This window comes from Haliotis cracherodii, unplaced genomic scaffold, assembly GCF_022045235.1.
Source record: "Haliotis cracherodii isolate W230 unplaced genomic scaffold, xgHalCrac1.p SCAF_9, whole genome shotgun sequence".
NCBI classification, from domain to species: domain Eukaryota; kingdom Metazoa; phylum Mollusca; class Gastropoda; order Lepetellida; family Haliotidae; genus Haliotis; species Haliotis cracherodii.
Genome location: NW_027266343.1, coordinates 29,410,255 through 29,431,534, shown reverse-complemented (window position 1 = coordinate 29,431,534; position 21,280 = coordinate 29,410,255). Strand labels below are relative to the sequence as shown.

General features: G+C 41.6%; 1 protein-coding gene across 1 annotated transcript in view; it reads right to left on the bottom strand.

The window, feature by feature from the left end:
* The window catches only part of LOC139452142 (uncharacterized), a 50,170-nt gene extending 30,578 nt beyond the window's left edge, over nt 1-19,592 (bottom strand). The window contains exon 1 of the mRNA XM_071233480.1: nt 19,298-19,592. Coding sequence (XP_071089581.1) covers nt 19,298-19,493 — 196 coding nt within the window. The 5' untranslated portion in view covers nt 19,494-19,592. The remainder of the gene's footprint in view (nt 1-19,297) is intronic.
* Between the last annotated feature and the right edge of the window lie 1,688 nt (nt 19,593-21,280).

Below are 21,280 nucleotides of genomic sequence, written 5' to 3'. Positions count from 1 at the left end.
GAGGGTATACTACAGCAATACTCAGCATGCAGCAGTTGTAAACGCCACATTTTCAAGCGCATTCTCTGGTGTAAACATGTAAAGATGGGTACCCCTGGTAATAAAGTAGGTATCCGGGACAGAATAGGTCCTGAGTGCCTATGATTGTCGAACGAATCTACTAACCTGGCTGCAATTGCGTGCAATGGTGCCTTGCTGCCTTGGGTCGTTGATTATGCTATCGACCACTGGTTTCCCTGGATCCTGCGCGATATAGTCATATAGCTGGGCTACTGCTGATATTGTTTGTCACTTATACTTATATGAATCATTCAATAAATGACAGTTTGAACGTTATTGGTGGATCTTGTGGATCGTGAGAAATTGTGTCAACTTCAGTAATCAATGTGTCAAACGTACAGACTGTATTCCGACTTATCGTAAACTGAGATGCATGTTTCTCGTATGTTTGTAAGAAAAGAGCCATTGCCCAGATCTACATCGGAGTTGACTCCCTCAACTTAACATGGACATGTGAGAAAGTAGCGCTATCATAGATTTCTGGACGTAAGACCTGGGGCCGTGTTACGAAGCGAGGGTTTAGTGTTTCATCCATGTACATATGAGTACGGTAGTTGTGGAGAATGACTTCGTTGAAGTTTCGGTGTTACGATAGTCGCATCCTCGTGTACCCAGTGTATTATATCTCCTTAATAAAGCTGATTCTTTGAGTCATAAACACAAAGTTTCATTTCGGAAGTTACGTCACCATCCCCCATCTCTATCAACTTAGCACAGGATTTCTCTCGCTCATGGGTGAAAGCCGATTGGACGGCTATTTTTAGAGGCGTGTGTTGTGAACATGGTTCAAAGCGAAGCTATGGTAGCGAACGGATCCCGGTTGTTTATCATAATATAATAGAGAAATAACACACTGGATAATCGAAGATGCGATAGCGGTAACGCTAACACCGCTTTATGAATCGGTGCCAAACTCACAATGTCAAAGTATATACTTCTTTTTCTTTATTAACTGGAAAGGCAGGTATATAGTTTCACAATATAATCAACAGTTCTTTCAAAAGGTGTCATACTTGGCACGCTCAACAAAACATTCTGACGAACTGTCATCGCTTCCAATCTGACACCCTCTGTGGGCATCGACAAATCACCTGTCAGAGGTTGTGGGCAAAGGAAACTCGTTAACAACTCAGCTGTGAGCAGAGTCTTGACAACAGCATGTTTCTCATGTATTGCTGAGGACATCTGCACGAGTAATCAAGAGAAAACCTTGGTCAGTAGATGAGGAGATATCACAAACGAGTTTCTTTTATTTATTTTTATTACCATTTCGCCATAGCTTGGCAACTCAATAGATCGAGTAGTCAGGCTCAGTGACTTGGTTGATTGGTGTCACCGTACCCCGATGGTCTGGGTAAAAGGAATTAGGATTCAAGATCAAAAGAAAATCGGAACGGGTGTTGGAAAACAAGATGGCGTCCACCTCGAAAACACCCCGGTCTTAGTTTCGACATGAAATCCTTCTTCATTGTTCAGTTTGGATGACATAAACCACACCTTTTGAAGGTTTAAGTGACTAAGGTCGAGACTAGTATATAGATTTTTAAATGATTTAATGGTTTCTAGCCATTCGGCGATGTAGAAGTTAAAATCCTAGAGCGCAAATCCGCTAACTTTTCTTAGGGACGCCGTCACGGTAGGGCTGGAATATTGCCACTATCTCCACTATCCACACCCGCCAGTAGCGACGTAGGAAACTGATATTAAAAGAGGAACGGATGTGGGGATACGGTAACCGAAGCTACGCCATATCCGTGCTCGTGGGTTTCACCAAAGTGGTAAACGCCTGAGACTTACTCCCACATAAAGCTGACATGCCGTGGTATAAGTGTAAGCGACATTAAACCTACGCACGCAACGCACGCACGCATGCATAGCCATATCGCAACACTAGTTCCGGTGCACTGTGAAAGGTATCTTAACCACCTGTATGAATGCACCCCAAGTCAGTAAACAACAGCAGTAGAGCAGGTTTATCTGACTTAATATAGGTCAGGGTCCCTCGCCTTAACTTTCTGTCATTTACCAGCCGCGTCATTGCAGAAACAACATGAAAAGATACGTCAACACATGAACAGCGACGGATAATGCTAAATGTAAACACTGCATGATAAACATTGACTTGCTAAACACAACCGAGGTCACCCATGGTGCCACAGGCTTGGTGATTTATTTAGTATACCCTCCACAATGGTGGAGTATATGACCTGTATCATACCGCCTGCAGTTTAGGATCAATATTAAGGGTGACATCAGACTTCCCAGTTTACTGTATATTTTTAAAGATATTTAATTCATATATGATACTGGAAGTCAAGTTCTAAAATAGGACATTTATTAACTTGCCCTTTTCCAAGATGGTGTACATGGATTGCTAATAGAAACAGAAAAGATTGGGTAATGTATGATAAACCAGGTACCTGGTTCATATAAGAACGTCTTTGCAGCGTGTGACACTTCCATCTCTCTGAGAACAAGTTATCGCTATGGTTAAAAAGTCAGTAAATAATTTTGCAAGGCCGAAATAATTTTCAAATACACAACGCACATAACAAACAGATCAGAGCCAATACAAATGTCATCTTGTAGATTTTAACACATGCGTAGGACTATGTCTGGTCGCCTCAGGGAAGGGAGGTGACTTTGCGTTCGGCGTTTCTGTGACATACTTGGGTAAATATATGTACGTATAGAATAGTGATTTTTAATGAAGTAGCGAGGAATGATATCGTACTACCTACGTTGTTTATCACTGGCAGATGTATAGCCTAAGGACGGAGCGGCAGGTCGGATTTGTTTGTTTGTTTTTTAACGCCGCACACAATATTCCAGCTCTATGACGGCTGTCTGTATATAATCGAGTCTGGACCGAGTGGTTGATATTATGATTATCGATCCACGCAATTTGGATACGATGACATGCCTTAACCAAGTCAGCGAGCTTGACCACCCGATCCCGTTAGTCGCCTCTTACTCAGATCGGATTAAGGGATCATCACGTACTGACGCTAAATGTGTCAACCACGATGGGAGATAAGCGTTTAAAGCAAACACTTAGTATGAAGCGCCTGCGTATATTACCAATAACAACATAATCTGTCGACCTTGCTTCTGGATTGGCGGTATCGAATAGACATGCTTCCTATTCTGGAACACGAAATTTTACTTCATTTTCATCTTACATGTCAGCGAGAGAAAAATATTTAAATGCGTCTTGCCCTTGAACCAAAGTCCCTTGCCCTTTCTCCTTCAGACGTCTCAGCGTGCAATCGCAATGTTATCACATATGACTTCCGGATGAATTGCAGGCCTTCATTTATCATTCACATCGGACATAGGTTCACAGGCCCCGTGTGTTCTATCTGTGTCTGTCAACTTTAATGCTAGATACCACACAACGCACAAGGTTTGTCGAGGGAGATTAAGGGGGATATGATATATGCATTCTACGTCTCGGGATCGCGATCTGGGAGCACGAGTGGCACAGGTGTTTCTAGGTGAGGTTATAATAGAGCTACCAGGATCCGCAGATAGAGTTTTCGAATCCCAAGTTATGATCAATCACCCATGGTCTGTAAGCAACATAGCCGTGTTCCTGACTTTCACCCGTCCTCAAGGTTTTCCAGCAAGATAGGTCCTCAGCAACATGTGCTTGTCGTATATGAGGCAACTACAATGATGGGTGGTCAGTCTCGGTGACTTGGTTGATTGCATGTCAGGAAACGTCGACGGCGTCGGACGTTTCTCATGACATTAATCACGGGTTTGTCTGATCCAGACTCGATTATTTACAGGCCGCCGCGATAGTAGTAGTGAGTCGGTTTTATATTTTGTTTAAGCAACATCACGACGGGGTACACACAGTGAATTCTGTTCAACGCCACTTTGAATAGTATTTCAGTTATGCCATGTTAGCAAGTGTCGTGTAACTGTTCTAGGTTATCGTCTACGAGGATACTATATACTTATTATAATCAAATTTAAACTTTGAGCTAGTGTGAGGTATTTACTTTACTGACAGCGATGTTCTTGTAAATGATCGTGTCTGGAACAGGGAAACCGATGAAACCGGGAAAGAATAACCCCAATTGAATAGTTCTATTTAGACTTGAGCGCAACTTCTTTACCTACTTCAACGTGATTTAAACAGTGAAACCAGGACAGAATACTACATACATGAACGCACATGGTTTTGAGTCGTAAACTAGCTTATTTTCAAAGATAGATGTCATCGGGTTTGGAGGAGACAGAATTCATTTGTATGTAAATCGGTTCAAACAACAACTTGTTTGTCCACACTGCAACATGCAGTGGGGGATGGTTCGCCACAAGGGACGTCTGTTGAAGCTCTAGCTATCCTATATTCTTTGCATTGTGATAAACACAATACGCGCCTGCATATAGCACCATGTTTAACCCAATTAATAGCCCACCAAACTTGTGCACAGCAACAATGTGATATATAATGTCACCCGCTGTGTCATATTGCTAGCACACCCCAACGATGTGTATTCCTTTTCATAAGCATGTGATATAAAATGTCTAATCTTGTCACAAGTCATTCCCCTGATACGTATTTCTGTCCATAAACACATAACGCATAAATATCGATATGATAAAGCGTGTCATCCCATTATAAACTTGTCAATATACACTCCTAAAGGCGGGTTTGTTTTCATAAAACATATGACACAGTATATCACACCCGTGAGATATCAGCCTTTTCAACTGAAGCCACCATTTACGTCCTAAACATCCTATAATGCCATGTAAATGGCGTGTAAATACCCTCTCACAACCACGACTGCCCCGCTGATTCAGGCAGGTGTGCGTAGGAATACATTAGTGCCGGTGTGTACAACAAGATTGTGTTGCCTTCAGGAGCCCACACAGTTGCCTTTGTACCTACGAGCGGAAGTCCATGGAGCTTAAACCATTAAGTCCTTTACATTTAAATATAGATATATAGGGGATTACACTGCCATGTGTGTTTCCCTCGAGTTGTACGCGAGAAGAATTAAAAACATTGCTGATTCGCTATGCGTATGTGTGTGCTTGTATGTAAGCTCATGCATTTTGATGTTTGGCTTTTTGTTGGTTTATGAGAACGTTGTGGTTTGAAGTCCATTATCTGTGCGTGTTGTTTTTTCCTTTTAATTGTTTGACTCGGTGCAAACAACAAAAAGGTGCCTGTGATAGATATGTTTACGTTCATGTCTTTAACAGACGCATAAATAGAACCTGAGAGAGATAAGACCAGAAGAGGGTCGTATTAAATGGAATGACATAATACACTGAGCACTTCGAAATGTATTTATCATATCCATGGCTGAACAAGCCGCTTAAAGTGGCGTTCTTAATTGTCACTGTTGTCCTTTAGCAGTTAAGTGTCCTTTTTCCTTTTCTTCAGTACACTTTGGCTTTTGTTTGCGAGTTGTTTTGAATTCATTATTTGTATGTAAACAATGACCTTTATTTGTGACATTCATTCTTTATTCGTAACATTTGACTATTATTGCGTACGTTTTTCCTTTATTTCAACTTGGTATTTTTGACCGGATCGCCGCCCATATTTGTCCACTTTTCCCTTGCGAAAAAATATTCATCACAGGTTTCGTATAATTTATATCATCAGAAGCAAATTAGGAAAAATACAGCTATTCATTGCTGAGTGTGCCCTTTAGGCACCAGGAACTTATTTTAACTTGCTTTTACTAATTTAATGGTGTCATTGGCACAAGAAAGATCTAACCCTGATCCCATATGACTTCACTGTGCATGGGGGCAAGAAGCGAAGGCGTTTACTTGGAAGACCCGAGTTTGATGTCCTACATGCATACAATATTTGTAGCCAGTTCATGGTGGTCCCATATATTTCATTTTCAGATATTTTCCAATTTGAGGGGGCACGGGTGGTCCAGTTGTCGGAGGTGCCTCAATTCACCCGATAGAGTTGCGTCGCTTAGACTTGCCAGGAACCTATGGCCGGGTTTGAATCCAATATTCGCCCTCATTCTGTTTTCTAGGTTTGTCATAACCATTCCTGTGCTCGTGGGGTTTTACCAAAGTGGTAAATGTCTAAGACTTGCATCACATCGGGCTTTGCTCTCACACCGAGCCGATCTGATGTATCGTAACAGAAACATACCTGTATATACTCACTAAATATAACTCACTTAAGTTTGCAAAGCATGTGTTCGTCATGTCCTGAATCACACAATCTCTTTCCCATAACACCATGCCTCATATATTCACTTAGTCTACTGTGACAGGTTGCTCAACAGGCATTGTGCAATCACATCACATAAACAACTATGTTTAAAACTGCCATTTATGGCCGATATCCTGCTGCGGGTGCTAAAGGCTAACATCAAATTACGTTATGGGATCGCACAGGGCGCAATCATGTTTGTGACGTCACATCATGTACAGCACGTGCACATCAACCACACCAGGTGTCCTGACGCGAGGAATGACTGTCAGATGAACGTTAACACATCAGGACCGCCAAATGATAACGCTGATGTTTGTCATTTAGGAATTAATTAGGACGCAGACTTTCACCGGGGTTGAATGTATGCACCGTATAATAACAATATAATGAAATGTTACATGCATGCACACAAAGGCTTGGATGTTGCAGGACAGTTAGTGTCATTAAAAATGGATGGGGCGTAATTTCGACGCATGGTATTGGTCATCATACGAACTGACTGAAATGTTCTGTCATTGACAGTAAAATATACATATTAACAGTGTGTAACCCGAGCAAATAGTGCCATTTCTAACGTTGTATCCCTCAGATTTCGAGGTGAGATTCACACTCGTATCTAAACCAAACTGATATACAGTAAACTACGGTTATAACAAACTGATTTTTGAGTTCGATATAACCGTAGTTCGTTATAAGCATATATACATCAAATGGCCGGTACCAAAAATATGTTCGTTATATCCGTCAGTTCGTTAAAAGCGTGTTCGTTATAAACGTAGTTTACTGTTCAGTGAACTACAGTTAAATATACATGTAACTATGCTTACTCGATACGCCAATTTGTAAGACGCTGGCACTTCTAAACATATATACTGACCATAACAGCTGTGTTAAGAGTGCGTTGTTTAACGCCGCTCTCGACAATATTCCAACCACATGGTGAGAACATAATCGGGCCTGACCAGACGAACCAGTGATTGACATTATAAGCAACGTCCTACATCGTCGGAGTACGAGGACACCCAGTCAACCAAGTCACCGAGCCTGACCATCCGATACCTTTGTTATCGAACGACAAATTAAAGTTACCAGTAGCATATTCCAACCTCAGATCTCGGGGCGCGTTGACAGTACAAAGAAATGCATGTACAAAAACATATTTTTACTCAATTTATTTCTATCCAATAAGTGTCTTTCATCCACAGAATTCGTGGGTTTTTTTGTTAGGATATTTTCATAATATTTATATTCCAACATACAATGTTCTTTTTTCACATCATAACAAACCACATACCTGATATTCACATGTTAAATAATACGTACTGGGTCTTTTTCATGCTCACCGGCCCGAAACTAGGATAAACTGTCTGTATTAGCAGTCGCTGTAGGTTTCAGTGATAACTCATTGCGGGCCCTAAATTCGTTTAATTTGGCCCCGAAGAAGGATACCAAGAGTGAAATTGTCGTCGCCAGGTATGTAATCGTATACAGGTAGATCGACCGCGAGATGTCTACCTGGACACATGTAATGACCTTCAGCTAACGCGCCTTGCAATGATCAAAGCGCTCAAGAACGTGCATTTACCTGGAAAATGCCACACACGTCACTTGGCATAAAGGGAGCACTGTTCATGGCGAATCGTGGTTTCTTCTGGTAATTATGTAACCAAATATTGCATGTGCTAATATAGGTTATTTGTTTCGTGGGAAAACTGAAAGAATTTGAGCGTATCCGAACCACCCTTTTTTGTGGATTTATGTGGTATTTTGTCAACTGTCTTTGAAGGCATTTCCTTGGTCAAGAAATCAAATCATCCATGGAAAGAAAACCGACAATTAACCTTAATTTGCAAATGTACGATAGCAGAATGGTATGCAAGCCATGATTTAACTGGTTATTTAACGCTGCAAGGACAACACAAGGCCATGTTCGACAGAGAAGAGTAATGAAGCGGGGGTTCTTTATTTCAAAACGTGGCGGGGAGGCAGCCCAATGGTTAAAGCGTTCCCACACCACGTCGAAGGCCCTTGTTCAGTTGCCCACTTGGTGTCCCCCGCTGATATTGCGGGACTATTGCTTAAAGCGGCGTAAATCCATACTCACTCACTCACTCACTATTTCCAAACGTGAAGGAGACCACTCTTGAACATATAACTGAGTAATACATTGAATATATGAATAAATACCATTGCGATGAGGAAGACAGTGCCCTGAGTGAGTGGTTGTATCTTTCACGTCCCATTCAGCAAGGCCCCATCAATATCACGACTGTCAAGATATATTCAAGTCTGTATTGGCAAGCAAATGGTTTATATTGTGAACAGGATATGTTGACACACAATCAGCTAGGTCACACGGATGGTACTACGGACGCTAGTGTGGACACACTTGCAGTCGGATCGAGTGTTATAGCCAACAAATACCCCATGTAGTCGCTTCTTTTGACAAGCATGGGGACTAGGGACCTCTTCTGTTTGTTTGTTTGTTGTTTAACGCCGCACTCAGCATTATTCCAGTTATATGACGCCGGCCTCTAAATAATTGAATCTTGACCAGACAATCCAGTGATTGACATCATTAGCATCGATATACGCAATTGGGACACGATGACATGCTTTGTTTGTTGTTTAACGCCGCAATCAGCAATATTCAAGCTGTATGACGGCGGTCTGTAAATAATCGAATTTGGACAAGACAATCAAGTGATCTCTATCATGAGCATCGATCCACACAATTGGGATACGATGATATGCATCAACCAAGTCAGCGAGGATGACAACCCGATCCCGTTAGTCGCCTCTTTCGAAAAACATAGCCACCTTTTTCTTGCTGAAGATCTATTCTAACCCGGATCTTCACGGGTGTGATGACATGCATTAACCAAGTCAGCGAGCCTGACCACTCGATCCTGTTAGTCGCATCTTAAGACAAGCATAGTCACCTTTTACGCGTCCTGGTCCGGATTGAATCCTTTTAGTATGAGTGACTTCGAGATAAGAGATATAGCTGTCACTGACTGGGAAGAAGACAATCCGGAAACTGACATATTTGTATCATGTCAAAAACACCAAACAAATTGTTTTGGATTTTCTATTTAGTTTCTTTGACCAAAAAACCGCCTCCATGGTCTAGAGGTAGAGCGTCCGCCCGGGGAGCGGAAGGTCCGGGGTTCGATCCCCGGCAGCACCATACCAAAAGACTTTAAAAGATGGTACTTGTTGTTACCTTGTCTGGCGCTCGGTATTAAGGCGCTAAAACAAGGAATGGTCGGCTCGGAGTCAGTATACTGTGTCTGAGTGGGGTATATATGTTAAACTGCGGCATTGTATCTCAGTGAGCTAGCACTATAAATCGGCATCAGTCTGGACTAGTACAAGCAGCCACACACGCACACACACACACACACTCACACACACGTGCATGCACGTCGCTATATGAGTGCAATAATCTTGGACCCGACGTTAAACCTAATTTCACCCCACCTCACCTTATTTGACCAAAACAGAATGCAGGTATGTTCAACCTGTCCTATAGAAATACATGTGATCAAAAGTAATCTATGTCTGCAATTGGATGAGACAACAGGTCCATATCAAATAAATTTCTCCAAGCTTGATTTTGAAAGAAAAAGTATACTAAAATAAGATATATATATAGATATTATGTTGGCTGAGATTAGTAAGACATCGCACGAGTTGCCCTTCCCAAACTCGTCCTGAAGCTTAAGCCGCGCTTTTACTAATTAACCTTGAGCGTTACAGTGGATCATGCTAATTCTGTAGTCATCCTTTCAAACTTTCTATTTTCCCCAACAAATCTCTGGCACGCGGGGATAGGCTAAGCGAGTTGCCATTAAGGTCAAAAATGGGATTGATTCAAATCCCCCGTGTCCGTCTAACAAGGAATCAGGTCAGGGTAGAGGTCCTACCAACCAAATCAAACATTTGTTGTGGATAATAGACTTTAGGAACGATCGTTGGAAAATTCTACAATGTAGAGTTGCTTAATGCCTTAGTGGATTTTTCCCGCCTCAACTGACCGCTTACGCTGTACGACCAAGAGAATTGCTGGCAACAACCCCTGACACGTCCATGTCGGCGAATAACACTATTGAACAACATTTACTTGATGCAAACCACCTGAGAAATGCTAGAAAATATATTTATTGCATAGAAATCGTGTAAACATTCAGGAGCTTAAAGCTGAAATGTTGTTTGTGGACATTGCTATTGCATATTTCTATTACCCGTTTCAAAGACCATACCAGCCCAGACAACTACTGACAGTAGATTGCTGAAGATAATTACGAAAACCACGGACCTTATACAAGTCCGTGCGAAAACCTATACTTTCATCTGCAAATAATTTTTTATCGGAAAAGAATCCTGTCGGTATATGACATTTTACAAAATGGCTCTCAAAGTAAATCTGGAACGCACTTTTATGTAGAGAACATAGCGAGTTTATGACAACAATCATTAAGGTGGATTGTTGTGTGAAGATGTCCGGTGACCTTGTATTTCTGCCTAGAGAAATATTGACTAATGGGACAGTACGAGATACAGACAGAGTTCTCAATATCTAAACAATAATTCATGAATGCAGTTGGAAAATAATATTTGCTCACTTAAAGCTTCAAGAAATCCTTTCAATAAATACCGAGACAGCTCACGATCTACGCGGTTGCAAACGTCAATGAACGAGACATAACGCTCTGTGAATGGAGGTGAAATAAGAGCGCGAATACCCGGATAATTACAGCGCCCCCAAGTGGGCGGTAGTGTAAACACATTGTCTGTTCATTCATGAAAATCGGACGATCGAAAATCAGGCGATTTAAAGCATTTGTTTGAATAATAGGGGCCTTTTGGGGGTTGGAAAACGTTGCGCCCAATTATTGTCTGATCTAACAATAAGTAAGTAGGTTAACGCTTTAATGGTGTCATTAAAAGTACAGAATGCCACTTAAAAAGAACACTTCAAGTCCAAATACACATTTTTGTCGATAACAAAAATGACATTTTAACATCCTATTCCACTCAGCCACTTTTATTGTCATGTACAGTCGATCATTACATGGAATAAATCAGGTTAATCTTTTTGTATATGAGGAGAGTTGAATGGGTCAAACGTCGGGTTCAAGATTATTTCACGCAAATAGTGACACCCATGCACGTTATATAGTGCTAGCCCAGTAAGATATCCTGCCGCAGTTTCAAAGTATACCCCAGTCAGAGACTTTGCACTGACTCCGAGCCAGGCAGAGTGTTATCCCCTTAACGTGGACCGTTGGGCAGGGTAACAACAAGTACTATATTTTACAAGTATGGCGTTGCCAGGGGGTTGAATTTCCGCTTTCCTCTCTCAGAGCAGACGCCCTATCCGAGGCAGTGCGTGTGACGTTATGCTATCAGTCACTGTTTTGCATGGTGAAGGTTTGATTATTTATATCTCGTCGTGGCATAGCCTGAATATTGCCGATGTACCAATGCTGGACGTCAACATAGGACAAGTATCAACGATACTTTCGTGAATCGTTAAAGCCACAACAGTGTGTGCTTAACCCAATCTTAGAACACATGGACCTATTTTCATCTCTTGCATTAAAAGAATTAGTAGTTCTCTGTTGTTCACGTTCTCTTAGTTATGTCACGTGGTTATCGTTGAGATATCTAAATGTCAATAAACACTGAAATGAAATACAGAAAATAACAGGGAATATGAATAATTTGACCTTTTGGGGAAATAAGCGAGTCATAATTTTCATTTTGACTTATACGATCAATGACTGCATATATTCACGGTATTCGTAAGCTCCCTGGGCCCAGAACACACATTATATGTGTTTCCCTTGAAAACGTAATACATAATGTTCCTTACTTGAGCTAATGTGAGTGAGTGAGTTTGGTTTAACGCTACTTTTAACAGTATTCCAGTTATATCGCGGCGTGTCAGCTTAATGTGGGAGGAAAGCCCGAAGTAATGCAGGTCTCTGACGTTTACCAACTCGGTGAAACCCACGAGCATGCTGCTGGCAAACCTAGAAATATAATCGGGGCGAACCGGGATTCGAACCCACAATCATAGGTTTCTGGCGTGCCCAAGGGACGCAACTCTGCACTGCGAATCGCGGCGCCTTAGACGACTGGGCCACCCGTGCCCCCACTTGAGCTAATGAAGCAAATAGATTCAGGACACTTTCCAACCCCAACAAGGCCCCTCCAAGATCTGGACACGGGGAAGGTGAGAGAGGTGCAAGTGTAACCCAGGTCACCACGTGTGTAAGCCCAAACTAAACGCACCGTGGGACTCCGCCGACCTAATGCTGGTCGACAGTTGGACTAAAACGCAAAATTTGTTTTATATAAAAAAGTAACTTCCCTTTTTTCAGGTACGTTAGTTTCCTCCCGTGTATGTCACTCTGACATAGGAGTGTGTTCACTTAGTAGCTGGGAATAATTACATCCAACCATCATCCTCTTTAAACTATGGTGGTAGTAGCAGAAGTAGTTCTTGTAGTAACAAAAGACGTGTCATTCTTCATTAGACATGCGGTAAGTATCCATCCCGGCAACGAATACAGAGCAGCTGTATACAGCATACAGCCGCTCTTCATAATGTGGAACTGTAGGTTCAAAGTGAGGAGAAGGCAAACACCTTGTCTAGATTCGCTGTATCGGCCATGGAACTTCAGCTGGCTAATAGCTTCCAAAATCACAACCAGCTTTTTATGCGATGCCAATATTCCCATAATGTGTCAACCATTTTACAATAACGGAATGAAGAACTGTAATCCTTTACATACACGACTACAAAGGGGAAGACTAGCTTTGTTTGGTGATGTTGTTTAAAAACTATATTCGTGTTGTGAAACAAAACAAGAGTATTTGCTCAGTGCAGAGCGCTGTGGCGGGTGGAATTCAGTGAACGCTAATGTTTAAGAAACGACATTTTGGTATTTGAAGTCCAGTATTTGATTCACAGCTAGAATCAAGCAAAGAACAGTGTTCAGAACAAGTGAAATACCTGCATATGGTAACTCTTCAAGAGCGATGTTTCTTCTTAACATTTGCACGTTCGATAGTAAATGTACACGTTCGAAAGTAAATGTGAAAGTACTCACATATAGCAAGATCGCCGCTCTCTGTACTTGTGTAGTCTTATCTCTGAAAGCTAGTCCGCCATAGGACTTAACATATTGCAGTCACAACAGCATTCGGACCAGGTCCCTGGATGTTAGTTTCCACTAATAGTCTGGTCCCCTTATCAAATCCAGAGTGAGTGAGGAATTACGTCGCTGTAGGTTGTATGGAACAACATCGTGACAAGAGAAACTGCAAAATGAGCTTCACACGCTGTTTCAGTTTTGGATCAGAACCTCGGTGTGCCAAGCGAACACTTCAACCACAAGGCTACCGATCAGCATAAACAGAACGTTGTGAGATACCAAGCCAGCCAAATCATGTTTGTGACCATTTGATTGGTGATATTACACTGACTGGACTAAATCTTATGCTAATTTCTTACGATTCGTACTCAACAGTTATGTTTTGCCAACGTATTTTTATGATAAAACCATTTGCGCAATGGGAAGCTCGAACCAGTTCACGAAGATACTGGTGGTGCCTTATGTATATGTCGACAGGCAGTTTTCAATAATCTGTCATCGTGCAGGCATTTGTCCTTTAAGCCGCAGCAGCCATGTGTTTAGGATCGACACGTTAGATTAGAAGCAGAGCGTCAAGTCATTGCTGTTCAGTTATTGATCAAATACCCCAAGGACTTGTTTGGAAGTGTGCCATCGTTTTCCGGCGACGTGGGACGTTGCTAATTATATCAATCACTGGTTTGTCTGGTCCAGGATGGTTTATCTGGTCCAGGATGGTTTATCTGGTTCAGGATGGTTGTTCTGGTCCAGGATGGTTTATCTGGTCCAGGATGGTTTATCTGGTTCAGGATGGTTGTTCTGGTCCAGGATGGTTTATCTGGTTCAGGATGGTTGGTCTGGTTTAGATGGTCGTCTTTACAGGCCACCTTCATATAGCTGAAATATTGCCTACTGCGGCGTTTACAACAAGGCTGGTGAGTGAGTTCGGTTTAAAACCGCTTTAAACAGTATTTCAGTTATACTACTCAAAGTCTGCTTAGGATCACCACTTTTAACGGGAATACGTCAAACTGGTGCAACAGGCCAGAGACAATATTGCGTGATGACATGGTTAAGGACCATTAGTCATGTACCAAACAATGGTTGCCAAGGGACTGTTCCGATCTTTAGCAAGAGCATTGCCGAATTCCTGTACAGTTGCCGGAAGGACAGAATGTCGTGAGAGGGCTATCTGCAGATCGTTCAACATGTGTTCGATAGGGTTGGTGACCGGGCTGGCCACTCCATGCGGACAATGGTCTCCTACTCTAAGTAGGTATCAACGAACCTGGCACGATGAGGTCGTACGTTATCGTCCATGAGGATGAAGTCCGGCCTGATTGCGCCAGCATGCGATCTCACGTACACATCAAGAATATCAACCCTGCGGCGCACACTTGTCATCGTGCTCCGCTTTAGGACAGAGGGATCGGTTCTTCCAGCTCTACTGATCCCACCCCAAATCATGATTGAGCCCCTCCATAGCGGTCATGTTCGGCTATGTTGGAATGCTGAAATCTTCACTCTGGCACGACAATCTGTGAAGTCTAGACAGTATCTCGATTCATCAGGGAAAATTACTGGAGCCCAGTCCTGGTCTGTCCAACTGACGTGATATTCAGCCCAATTCAAACGTGCCTGCCTGTGATGTTGGGTCATTGCGAATGCGAATGCATCACGGAGACTATTTCTAACTGTCTAAGCAGAAACGTTAAAGCCACTAGCGTTCCGCGGGTCATTTCTGAAAGTGGTGGCAGTCACGAAGTGATGACGCCTTACTACAATCAGGAGAAACCTGGCTTCCCGCTGCGTGGTGGAACGCCATGTTGCTCGGTTGCTGATCCAAACGTCTGATATCGATTCCATGCCCTGTTGATCACTTGGCTGACACCAAAGACGTTTGAGATGTGACGTTGTGTTAACCAAGTTTCAAGCATGCCTATGCATCTGTCTAATATATTCCGTCGTCAAACGACGTCTTTGACACTGAGGGTGCATTCGATTGTTGCATTCCCCAGTAGCAAATATTGTTTTGCTCTCCGAAAATGATGTGCAGTGATTCTGTCACTATACATCGAAACACAGGTTTTCAAGCACCTCGTGCACTTCTTGCCAATGACTGCGTGCTTCGGTCCGTTCATCATGACACTAAGGCCCTGTAGGGGTTACCCAATCATTGTGTATCGGGCTTTTTCCATCTTTATTTGTTGGATGACTTGATTATGTCATCAAACTCAAAATTGATCCTCAGCAAACTTTGAGTAGTATAAATATATACAACAGAACATTACTACTTTACTACTGGTGAAAACCCAAGAACATAGGTATGCTGTTGACAAATCAAGGGTCTGGTATTCGAAACCACGACCAGAGGATCCTAGCACAAACTAAGGGACGCAACTCCACACAAAAATTACAGCAGCTTAAACTAGTGGGCCAACGTGGCTCCTCTGTACAGATGAATACCCTGGTTGTGTTTTTTTATCGATAGCATAAAAACGCGGTTCTCCTTCTTGCGTTAGATACTTAAATCATCTCACAAGGCTTCAAGCGTATACTCGGCGTACATCCCGACGTCGCACAGTGAGCCCACCTTACTCCAGATATGCAGTAAAATAGGTCATTATATGAATCACGATGTGAAGATGTACCCGATACCCTTTTAACGTGATTCACGCGGCTTTGTGCTTGGGATGTCATACTAAAAGGATTACACTGGCTTTGCGATTTGCACCACAGACAAAACATCTCAGAGACACCATACATAAAATATATTTTCGATTTTCAAGAGCGTGTAAAGAAATATATTTTTTATCAAAAAACGCAAAGAAAATTTTAACCAGTGTAACGCCTGATTGCACTATATGTAATGCAAAAGGGTAATTATCTATTTACGTTGCTGCAACTGCAACTGTCTGTTTCTTAAATGTAATGCCATATTTAAAGTGAGTACCCAAAACCTCTGTTTCTATTTTAGAGATTATATTTGTGGATATTATGAGTGTGTGTTATGACTCATATCGTACTGGTCCCCTTGACAGTTTGAACTGTGATAGCCTTCACCTTTCAGGGACATCATATTAATCGGAAACACAAAAAAAACAATTTGCACTGGATGGTATGTGTAACGGGACCTTGCACTCTCACCCATTGTTATTGATGTTAACATATTCATAATAGCGGCTGGTGTCACGGGAGTTATTAACCCTGTGTCACAATGCACACTTTGATTGACTGACTGTCTGTCAGAAAGTGACGCCATCGATCACTGGGGCCACGTCATCATTCAAGCACACATGTAGTTGGATATATCAGAGTTAGCTGTTAACGGGTCACAATAAAACCACATGTCCAACAAAGAAAATACGGAAGGAATTAGAAACAAAGAAAACGTGACGGTATTATATGTTTAACTTTTGTAAAAAGAGGACTTCGTGAAAGTTTCCGCATACGGCTTCTGTACAGGTTTTAACAACATCGAATTTATGAGATGGGGTGATCTGGTCACGTGATCTGCCCACACTCAGGTGGGTCGGGTTTGCAAGTGTCGAAGGGGAAGGAATTCTCCCCTACGTGTTTTCGTTTAGTCTGCCCTGACTGCAAGATTGTCAAGGAACTTTGTAAACAGAGAGTTGCTCCGCTGCTGGTCCTGGTTAAACACTCTCCCTCGCTCCCCCTGGCGTCCCCTCCCCCGCATACCTGTTCACATGACAAGTAGCCATCACCCGACACTGCAAAAGTCGCATGTTCTCTTTCGACCAATACGCAATTGACGATCAGCTACACCATAATGCATCCGTGGGCTTCATTCATGCGTTTGTACTACTGTGTTAAAGCGCAGGGACTGAATTGAAAAAGGCCATACACTCGTAAAACGTGTATAAGCGTCAGTGTGATTCAAAGTCTAGCCAGTGCACATGAATATCTGAACATTTGTTTATCTACAATACACAGCGTTTCCGTCTTTTGAATACCGCGGACCCCACATATACATTAAACTAGTACTTCTGCACTTCTATATGTGTTTTTGCCTTGGACATCCCAGGCTAAGCTCTGTATCTATGTATGCATGACGTTTTACTTGCTCTTTGATCATCAATGCAGTTAAGCGTTTGGATGAAACCTCTCTGATGTACAACAACCTGCAATAGTACTGTAACAGTACTTTAGTTGATATCGAAGTACAAACCTCTGTCTGTCTTTACTGCTACAGTTAAAATCAAACCACTGGTATTCTCCCTGCCTCATGGCATTCATTCACCTGATGAAGGAGTAAGCATATACTCCAAAACGTTGTGTTCCTCATAATAAATAAGTTGACATCCGTATATTCTTCCTTAAACCACATATATACTCTGTTTGATATGGTATTGTCCTGGACACGCTGGACATAACGTCCAATAAGTCGACAGTGTATGATGCAAGGCAAAACAAATATGACGCTGGTTTCTGGTATTCTGAGCCAACCATTATTTCATTTGCGAGCCTTTTTTATCACCTCTTTAACTCGTCGTCATAAAAAAATAACAAAAAATATTAATGACTCACCTATTCTACCGACCAGTGAATGTTAAGCACATAATAACAGTATATATATTTTCCTAATATCCCTAGATCCGAGGATTCGAGCTACGCGTTACTGCGAACGAGGACATGATAGTGTATTTAGTCATGAGACTCTAATAAAGAAAACGGTCAAAATAAAAACAATTATTGATTATACGATGCTATTCACGGGTGTGGCAATTTATGTTATGTGACACGACCCTGAAAGAGATGCTATTCGGGTGCCGAAGCACGTGGTATCTCATTCAGAAGACGACATTAGAATGCGATCACCTTCCCGCACTGAGCGGTACAACTGTCTCTATGATGCAATAGCGCAAGACACAGCAAGGCAGCGAGTGCGAAGATCCTATGTAAAAGGGCTTGGCTGAAAGTTGTCTCACGGTAGATTTCTATGGTAAACATTCAGAGCATGATGAGTTTATCTTTTTTAGTGAGGAAAATATATCAACATATATATCCTGCATGGCAGTCGTGTTCTTTTCATGCCCTTATTATAACCGGATGTTCCTCCAATGCAGGTAATTGATGCATTGTACCATATATCAAGAGAATGCCGACGGTCATAGTGTATTGGTTGAATATTTATATTGTTTGACTCCATTGAATATTTTTAATTCCCCATTAGCATGAAAAAGAAGAAACAAAGTTTAAATAATTCATCATGCACTAAATTTCATTGATAGAAAGTCAAAAGTAATTGAAACATGATTGAATTGCGGTTTCATTATAAGTAGGTCAATAAACCCTTTTGTCTGACATTGTTAATTTAACTTAATTCCGGTTTAATTGATAATTATAATAACAATGTAATCCTGTTGGAAGTACTACAACGACATCAATTGTAAGGACTCCAAGAAAACCTGTGCCTACAAATGTGTGTTTATCCAAGATGTACTGTGTGTTTTATTGGGTAAATATGTCTTTGTGTCACCACAAACAAGACTTGAACATTTCACTTCCCTGACCTACCTTTCAGGTATACTCGGTAAAGTTAAACATGCTTTTCACCCTAGTCACCGAGACCTCGGTGTAGGGCACGACATAAATGCGTATCAAACGACGCTGTCAATATGGGGAACACAAGTGAGAATATATCATCTGTCTAGTATCTATCACCAGATCACGTCACACTGTCGTGGGTTGATTTGATGTCAAGTCAATATCGCTTGATAATACCTGTGCTGATGAAGTTCGACCTGATTACCGATAAATCTATTTAAGATTCTGATGCACACAGATACATAAGGTTGAACAAAAACAAATAAGTTATTATCAATTATATACCTAATATTCTTAATTGGCTTACCTGAACCGTGGCAGATGACTTCAGTGTTATCCGACGACGTTCGTTTAAAATATATCTCAACAGAATCATCCGATCTCCCTGCTTGTTTTTTCTTGTGTTTTCGGCGTAAAATCCCTCTGCCTTCGATAAACTCCGAAAGAAATACCATCAGGGTGAAGACAATCACGAAAAACACCAATTGGTTTATTTGAGACATGATTTATCGTCTGTAAGTAGCGTCCAGTACTCGCATGTTCCCACAGTCTCGCGGTGTTATGTCGTCTGGGTGCTTGTATCGTCTGCTTAGTCACGTGATCGTAAGGTATCGGGGTCACGGCTAACAAAGCCGTATTTCGGTATTTACCAAGCAGCCGGCGAACATACACAGTTTTTACTTCACACTGACAAGAAAAATGCGCCTAAACTACGTACATGAAGTATATTGGTGTAGTAATATTATGACAAAGTATAGGTTATGATAAACGCATGTGCTCGTTTTGAATTTAATAATAGCCTTACTGCTTGAATGATTAAAAAGATTATATTACCTGTTTATGGTTATTAAATGAAACTATTATGCACGGTTGAACACACGAATCACCTGTTGGTATCTGTATCGATGTGGCCAAATGTAGACAGCTTTATACCTGTGGGACTCGATAGGGTCATAGATTTGCATTCATTAAGAGCCTAATTCAGGTCAGGTGAGGTGGGGCTTAACGTCACGTTCAACATTATTGCACTTATATTGTGACGTGCATGTACCTTAGTGAGTGTGTGTGTGTGTGTGCGCGCGCGCGCGCGTGTGTGTGTGCGTGTGTGTGTCACCTTAATGCCGAGCGCCAGGCAGGGTAACAATAAGTACCATGTATTTAATATGACGCGACCGAGGATTGAACCACCAAACTTCCGCTCTCAAGACAGGAGCTCTGTCCACTTGACCAAGAAGGCGGTGCTTATTTTAGGAGATAAACTCGCTGTGTTTGAAAAGTAGAGGAATGCTCTACTGAATTGATAGCCTTCAATTTCATTTGAAAACGAAATAAAATAGAGGTATCAATTCGGTATAACATTCCACTAATTTTCAAATACGGTGTGTCTGTCTCAATTCTACCATGTATCCAAGTATTGAACGGAACCATGGTAGACTATACAGCTAATACTAGGACACACCGCAAGCGCACATTGCATGGTTCTAGACATTGAGATTATACATATAAAAAGCACATATTAGGCAGATATATTTTGAGATCTTTTTTCCAATATAGCCCGGATTAATTAAATATCATATGATATTTACGAGTTACAAGGCGGTGCGGCCTTCTGGAAAAGGGGCTTGCATTGTACATGCTAGATGGGTGGGATATATATGAACAAAGGTAATGTTGGATTTCCTCAAACAAAATGAAGAAGAATAAAATCGTTCTTTTGTTTTCTTGTTTGTTTGTTTGTTTGTTTGTTTGTTTCACGCCACACTCAGCGATATACAAGCTATAAAATGGCAGTCTGTAAATAATCGAGTCTGGAATAGACAATCCAATGATTGACATCACGAGCACCGAGCTACGCAATTGGGATACGATGACATGCATCAACCAAGTCAGCGAGCCAGACCACCCGATCCCTTTACTCGCCTCTTACGGTAAGCATGGGTTGCTGAAGACCTATTCTACCCCGGATTTAAAGAGAAATCTGTTTCTGTTCTCCTTTAAGAGAAAAGGTATTCCACGGAAGTCTATAAATAATCGAGAACAGACAAACCAGTGGTTAATATAATGAGCAACGTTCCACGCCATCAGGTTACGATAACCCCCAATAACACCCAATCTTACACCCAATCTTACACCCAGTCTTACAAGCAATAGGAACCAACGTACCAACGGGTTGTACATAATCATGTGCGTTAGGATCGTAACCTTTTTCATAAACAACACCATAGCATAGACATGGGATTTCAAACGCTTAAATCATAAATCTGTTGATTACCAATTAGTTTGATTTCCA